The sequence below is a fragment of the Labrus bergylta genome, chromosome 15 (genome assembly GCF_963930695.1).
Source record: "Labrus bergylta chromosome 15, fLabBer1.1, whole genome shotgun sequence".
Classification (NCBI taxonomy): domain Eukaryota; kingdom Metazoa; phylum Chordata; class Actinopteri; order Labriformes; family Labridae; genus Labrus; species Labrus bergylta.
Genome location: NC_089209.1, coordinates 5,815,960 through 5,822,812, shown reverse-complemented (window position 1 = coordinate 5,822,812; position 6,853 = coordinate 5,815,960). Strand labels below are relative to the sequence as shown.

At 38.1% G+C, this 6,853-nt stretch overlaps 2 protein-coding genes across 3 annotated transcripts in view; one reads left to right on the top strand and one right to left on the bottom strand.

Annotated features, from left to right (window-relative positions):
- Nucleotides 1-710: 710 nt before the first annotated feature.
- On the bottom strand, nt 711-4,478 carry arv1 (ARV1 homolog, fatty acid homeostasis modulator). Its single transcript, XM_020637065.3, has 5 exons — nt 4,111-4,478; nt 3,546-3,665; nt 3,228-3,381; nt 2,733-2,957; nt 711-1,575 (listed from the first exon to the last, which is right to left on the bottom strand). The coding sequence occupies exons 1-5, from the start codon at nt 4,204-4,206 to the stop codon at nt 1,451-1,453; spliced, it is 720 nt and encodes a 239-aa protein (XP_020492721.1). The 5' UTR covers nt 4,207-4,478; the 3' UTR covers nt 711-1,450.
- Nucleotides 4,479-6,099: 1,621 nt separating this feature from the next.
- Nucleotides 6,100-6,853, top strand: part of ttc13 (tetratricopeptide repeat domain 13) — a 24,662-nt gene continuing 23,908 nt past the window's right edge. For both annotated transcript variants that reach the window (XM_065963581.1, XM_020637054.3), the window contains exon 1: nt 6,100-6,281. In XM_065963581.1, coding sequence (XP_065819653.1) covers nt 6,113-6,281 — 169 coding nt within the window. In that variant the 5' untranslated portion in view covers nt 6,100-6,112. The remainder of the gene's footprint in view (nt 6,282-6,853) is intronic.

The window sequence follows — 6,853 nt, the reverse complement described above, 5'->3', positions numbered from 1 at the left end:
AGATTTAACCAAACTTGGCACCAAATAAACGCCTGTTTCCTGACCATTAATCACAAAGAATTTCATCAGTTTTGGGTTTCGGGGGCTAAGTTTAAGAGCCAAGAGAGGAGAGAAGTAAAGTATATAATGTTAGATCATTCATAGAGCTGAAATGATTATCAATAAGTAAAAAACAAATGTGAGTCAGAAGCAGTTTTTTATATAAAATATTCATTAAATCGAGTTTTAAAGAGGACATATTGTACCGCTTTTCCACCTTTTCAAACAGTCCCCTGTGGTCTAAACGAAACATCTGTCTTGTGCTTTGGTCAGAATATAACATGAATCAAGCACCAGAGGAGGTTTGAGACCCTGTATAAACCAGCTCTCTCAGAACGCTCCGTTTTGGTGTGTGTGTCTCTTTAAATGCTGGATTAAAAAAAACGTGTTCTAGGCTGGGGGGTGGAGTCCATTAGTGAAGAGACCAGGGGAGGGGGAGGGGATTTTTTTTTCTTTAACTTTTTACTTCTGACATTTTTTAGAGACTAAACGATGAAATCGATCAGATGCACACATTCATTTTGACATGAGCATCAAGCCTGGATATCTGTCCTTTGTAATGTAATGTAATCAAGTGAAATAACAGAAGGAAATCTGTAATATCAAAACGGCTTGAACCAAACATCTTGCTTTCTGTGTGAGGTTTGAAATGACACAGCCCACATGATACGTCATTAAACTTTTATTTAATAAATATGTCAATCATTTCAAACAGTAGCTTTCAAAATCCATTCATTTCAAATCCTATGAATGAGAAGGAAAGAAGGGAAGGCATTTCACACAATTATAAAAATGTCTACAATAAAATACTCCTGGAGTGGGGTTGGCTGGGCTCTCTCTCTCTCTCCCTGATTTCCTGATCTACTGTCCTCTCTCTCAATAAAAAGGCACAAAAAGCCCCCCACCACCCAAACTAAAAAATCTTAATGAAGTACTCCTTTGGTATCTTGATAACTTCCTCCTGTGCGTGAGAGTTAGTGTAAACACTTCACCAATCAGCTGAAGAATGTGAAGAGCGTTTGCCAGTTCCTGTCTAAACAGAGAAGTAGTTCTTGTTAAATCATGACCTCGTTCCCGTGCTGTCGCTCCTCTGTGGTCCCTTTTTGTAACTAGAGAGCTGGAGGTCCATTTAAAACCTGAAACAAGATCAGCTCCTTGACATTCTTCCAAAATGAAGACAAATGGTATTTTCTCTTTGAAAAGAAGAGAATAATTGTAACAATAACGTCTCTTATAATACATTTTCCCTCTTTTTGAGAATTTGAAAAATAGATATTAAAAGCGCTTTCTTTTCCTCTTCTAACCAGATGTGCAAAAAAAAGTTCATCAAGCCTTTAGCTTTCCCTTTTGGTACAGGTTGACGGGTTGTTTAATAAACTTGACGTTTGTCTCAGGTTGACGAGGTCTTCGTTCAAACAGTGAACACGTCCTGGATGCTCCATGGAAGCTTCTTACAGGCCTGAGCCACGCAGTTCTCTGACAGCAGGCCCAGACACACGGCCATCAACGAGAGGCGTCTGCTGCTGTTCAGAATCACTGCAGAGGACACAGAAAAGGAAAAGACAATTAGGAATATATAGCTGAAGTACCTCTGGAAAAATAGACACTTTTATTCAAGGATTAAGAAGTGGAAGGACTAGACTCCATACTCTGCTGCACTTGTCTTTAATGTGTTCCTCATGAAACTCCTCATCAGAACAATACACTGTTAATCACTCAACAACATGTCACTGTGTGCAGCTCACAGGCCTGTTGCCAAATACAAAGAGTGCAGTTATGATTCCAAAGCTGCAGCTGCTGAAGAAATGCTTTACAATACAAGTGATTTAATTAATTCATAGTCTGTGTTTGCAGTCGTATGAAGTCAGGAGCGCAGGAGATGGAAGATTTCAACAAAAGAAAAGGGATTCAGAGAGTTAGGGGCCACCTGTTGCAGATGCTTTGGTGGAAAAAAACGAAACATCATCACTCCTCTGGTGTTATATTCATAAACACATTGTCACAGTTAAAAGAATAACACCTGATGTGTTTGTACTGTTTGGGTTAATAAGAAGACGTATTCATCCTCAAGCTGAGCCTTCAACAAGGTGACTTTAAGGCCCATGCTGATTTGTTAATCACTGTAGTGTTTTTGTGTTGAGGGATTTTATTCACTGTGTAAAATCAGCCGAAAGGATTTGCTAAAAAAAAAAAAACCTCGTAAAAATATACTCGATGTGACCGTTCTTTATTAAACAGTTTTTAACTTTTCTAACTTAAACTGTTTCAAAGTTCATAATAATAAGAACAGATTTAGTTCAATAAACAAAATAATTTCACATTTCATCCAAAATATTTAAATGCATCCTTTAAAAAGCTCAAATTGAAGCTTTTTTTTCTTCCTGTTATCATATTTATATTTAAACATACTCGATATTTAGACACAGTATGTTGGAAGCTATGTATTAATTTCTGTTTGAAAAGTCTGAATTCTGTTTAGAAATCATCTTAGTTCAGCTCAGTGTTGAGTCAAACATCAAAGTAGGGGTGGGAAGAAATAACGATACTGCGATACAATTCTTTAATTCATTTAGCACACACTTTCATCCGAGTGATAAAATAAGAAGCACTGTGCATGACTTTATGACACTTCTGAGGTGAAATAATGTTTTTGTTTTCTTTGATAAATGGTTTAATCGCGTCTCCTCCTGTACCTCTGATAGCCTGCGAGTTTGACATGAGCACAAACAGCTTGATGAGGCCGAGGCAGAGCGGGGAGTAGTCGTGCTCCCAGATCACAGCCGGGATGAGGAGGACTTTTCCGTAGCAGGACAGCAGCAGGGCTCTGAGCAGCAGGCTGAGCTCCACCGTCCCTCCCTGGAGACAACCCACCACCACCCAGAGGAAGCACAACACACCGCCGCAGAACGCCGACAGCTCTACACAACAGACAGGAAAAAAAACACTCTTCACTTCACTTGAAATGAAAAACACTTTTTGTTGGTTACTGATAAAACTGAAGCCTCTTGTATGGATGAGTGTGAGTAGATTTTAAAGATATGTATTGTCCCTCCAGTTATACAAGTACACTCATGTGAAATGATCGCGCTGTGAGGCTCCAGAGTCAAAGGGTCGGTATTAAATATAACACACATGAAAGATAAGAAAATCTGTAACAATCCAACGATGATCCGATTTATTCATCTTACCGAGGGCGGCCAATCCAAACATGTTGTAGAAGTCCCACTCCTTGGTGTACCTGATGATGTCAGCAGGGTCGCTGCTCTGCTCGGAGCCATGGAGAAGAGACCACCGGAGGTACGCCTCACACAGCAGGCAGAACACACACAGCTTCCAGTGGATCTGCACAGAGCGGAGGAGAACATTTCCAAACACACACACACACACATAACTCCGTATTATGAACGTCACACCTTAACAGCGGACAGACTCTTTAGGTATCTCATATGGCTTCTAACTTGAAATGTTATTGTTTGTGCACCTGTGAAAAGACGTTGACAACTTACATTCAAGTTTGTGTTGAACAGAATGTGTCTGAAAGCCTGCGTCTTGCACAGTATGGCATCAATTAGGATGATAACTGGGTCATATTCAATGTACTTGTCCACTGGTTTCTGGCACGACCCCTGGGGAAAAACACACAGGCAACATTAGCACCACTCCTTAAACTACAAAATAAATAAAAAATCATTTCTAAAAGGACATGTTGCTTCTTTGACAACCTCATACAAAAGAAATAATCCGAATAGAAATGCCTCAGTCCTATAATTAAGTCACGTACAGCTAAAGAATCAGGAGTATGGTTTACTAATAGTCAAAGGTAGGTGTTATGGTTAAAAGCGTGACCCTGCTAACTGGTGACTTTCAGCCAAAATGATTCTGTGGTTGTCATAGTTACTAAGCTGAAAACGTAGCTGCCCTCGCTTATGCCTCTTTGTGTAGTTAATATATTTAGACTTTATAAATAAAGCTTTCGCGAAACACAGGTGAGAACAGTGGCAGAGCATGTTAGCTTCAGCATAAACAACAATCAAAACAACTTTAAATCCAAGGTATTTATCGTGAACGCACACATATCGTTGTCTTCAGGATCCCGTTGCTGTAGTCTCTGTGTAACTCCGCTGCTTTGTCGTTACACTCAATACACCTAAAGTCATCTTTATCCATTCTTCGCCCCGTGAAGCGCTACCACAGGTTAGCGTTTGAGGAACTGGCAGCGGAAGTAAAACAGTGACGTAGTTTCAGCCTTCAAAATAAAAGTACATAAATGTAAACGTCTGGATTGGCATTTCCACAATATTTCAGGTTGTATGTTTTGTGAAAGCAACTGATTTTGTGCGGCTTTTAAATTGCCCTGTCACTTACCACTTTTAAAGGGATATTTGAGAATTCGTGTCACACTTTGCTATTCATTTATTTTCTAATGTAGAACTTTAAACACACTGACACTTTACATTGTTTACATTATTTTACATTCTATATTTTGTATATTCAAATATTTATTTCTTTAAATTTTACATTATATTCTATTTTACTGTATACATGTGTATTAGTAATTTGAGTGTTATTGCATGGCCTTGCGGAACAGTCTTTACACTGCACATCTGTATGAGCATGTGACAAATGAAAATCTTGAATCTTGAAATCTTGAATCTTGAATCTTGAATCTTGAATCTAAAAAAAAAATACTTTATTAATCCCTGAGTTTTTTTTTTCTTTATTACTATGTTGTTATGGTTTTATGTATACTAAATGGCTGTAGATATACCTCTACATTAGTAGTACATTCTGCTTACACATTATTGCATCACTATTGAAAATATTATGTCGAAGAGTTCAGGACATTTACTTTTAAAGCAGTATTATAGGCTGTGGCATTTATATTTCTCTAAAGTAAATACTCCTTCAACACCTGACTAAACTGACTACAACACAGTTCTGTTCAAAATATAATCGTATACATATAATTGAAATATAATTGGTATACAATTAATTCCAGTATGAGCACATTGGCACCCCAGATGAGAGCTAAAATCAAAATATAGTCCAAAACAAAGGGCTTTATATGTATGAAAGTTTTCGAGAAATTTGCTAAAGCATCATAATTTCATTTTGATAAATTATTGTCAACACATTTGGACGTGACATAAAATATGCCATTTCAATATAAATCCATTGATAAAGATGAAGGTAATTTATTATATACAGTATGAATTCAGTGTATTTTGTAGGGTAGAGGATTAGAGCCAGACATAAGAAATAAATAATGATAGGGGTAAGATTTATTTATATTATGCACTTTGAGAAACAAATCAAGATGTTTAGAAAACGTTGTGAATAAAGTAGAAATGTAGAGGCACTTTTCTCTGGAAATTTAGACTTCATTCTCGAGATTTCTACTTTTTTTCGGGAAGAAAAAAATCTTCCTACCTCTCAGTATTATTTTCTGAATCCTTGTGCTGATCCTCTTCTTAAATTGTGTGATTAATTTTCTGTTTAGATAATTATTATAGATCATTTTATGATAGATAATTGTATTATAGATAATTTTATTATAGATAATTTCATTATAGAAAATTATTATAGATAATTTTATTATAGAAAATTATTATAAATAATTTTATTATAGATAATTATTATAGATAATTTTATTACAGATAATTATTATAGATGGTTTTTTAGATAATTTTGAGGTTCGCCCACAGCATCCCAGAGGAGAGAGAACAGCTACATTTTTCTTGATTTTGAAGTTTAATCTTATAAACTTCTAACTTTTTTTCGTTGCTGAAATTTGGCCTGGTGGTTAATATAATACATTCTTCTTTTGTATAAAAAGATTTTTTTGATTTTACAGGGACTTTAATTTGAAATTCAGAAAAGGAAAACACGTTGTCCTATCTGGCTTTGCTTGATACTGGAGAGGAGGGACCGGTTTGGAAGTCGCGTTGCATTCTGGGAAACGTAGTCTCGCGACTCTTTACTGCAGTCCGTGCGCTTGAGGGGGGGCGTGTCCGTTTGTGCGGCTCGTTCGACCTGCAGCTTCCGCTCTCTGGCGTCACACATGTAGCACAACATGGCCCCTTCCAGCCGGGATGTTGTTTTGGTAGCGCTCTCTCTCCTGTACCTCAGCCGGGCCATCCTGTCCTCCGAGTATTTCTCCACTCTCACTTTGTTCAACAACGAGCTCCACAAGCAGGGATGCAGCTCGCTGTCCGAGTGGGAAGAGTACGCGGCGGACTGCGGTAAAGTATCCCATTTCGCTGCTCGGGGTTTTGCCACGTCCTCCCCGGTTCATCTGTCACCGTGTAACCCCGGCTAGCGTCAAGGAGCTAATAACAGCGAGCCGTGACAGCCCTGAGGAGATAACTGGGATAAGCTGCTGCTCTGACTGCAGCAGAGGTTAACCTGGATTTGAAAAGATAAGAGACTTGTAAGAGAGAGAGAGAGAGAGAGAGAGAGTGCAGCAGAGAGGAAACTCAAAATCAAGCAGAAACACTTTCAAACTGCATGTTGTGTAGCTTCCTTTTAAGAGGTCTACACCAAACCTCAGTCAGAAAACGCGTCGTTTTGACGTCGGCTCGTTTGTCAGCAACATTTCAAAAATGTTCAAACCTGAATGAAACATTTGTTTTTGATCTTCCGGTGATGCACACAGCTCTACAGTTTTAATATTTAAGCATCCTTTTATCCTGTCAGTGCATCTTGCAAGCTTGGCCTGTAGGTAGAGATGTAACGATTCACACAACTCACGATACGATTCACGATACGATTCTCTCAGGATTTAATTCACAAAATGAGACTGTCGACAGATTAT

Excerpts from the sequence above, each read along its gene's own strand:
- arv1 (XM_020637065.3), bottom strand. The coding sequence starts at position 4,206 with ATGGATAAAGATGACTTTAGGTGTATTGAGTGTAACGACAAAGCAGCG. Across the intron at positions 3,666-4,110 it reads TCCTGAAGACAACGATATGT|GGGTCGTGCCAGAAACCAGT; the intron begins GTGCGTTCACGA and ends GTTTTTCCCCAG. Across the intron at positions 3,382-3,545 it reads TGTTCAACACAAACTTGAAT|ATCCACTGGAAGCTGTGTGT; the intron begins GTAAGTTGTCAA and ends CGCTCTGTGCAG.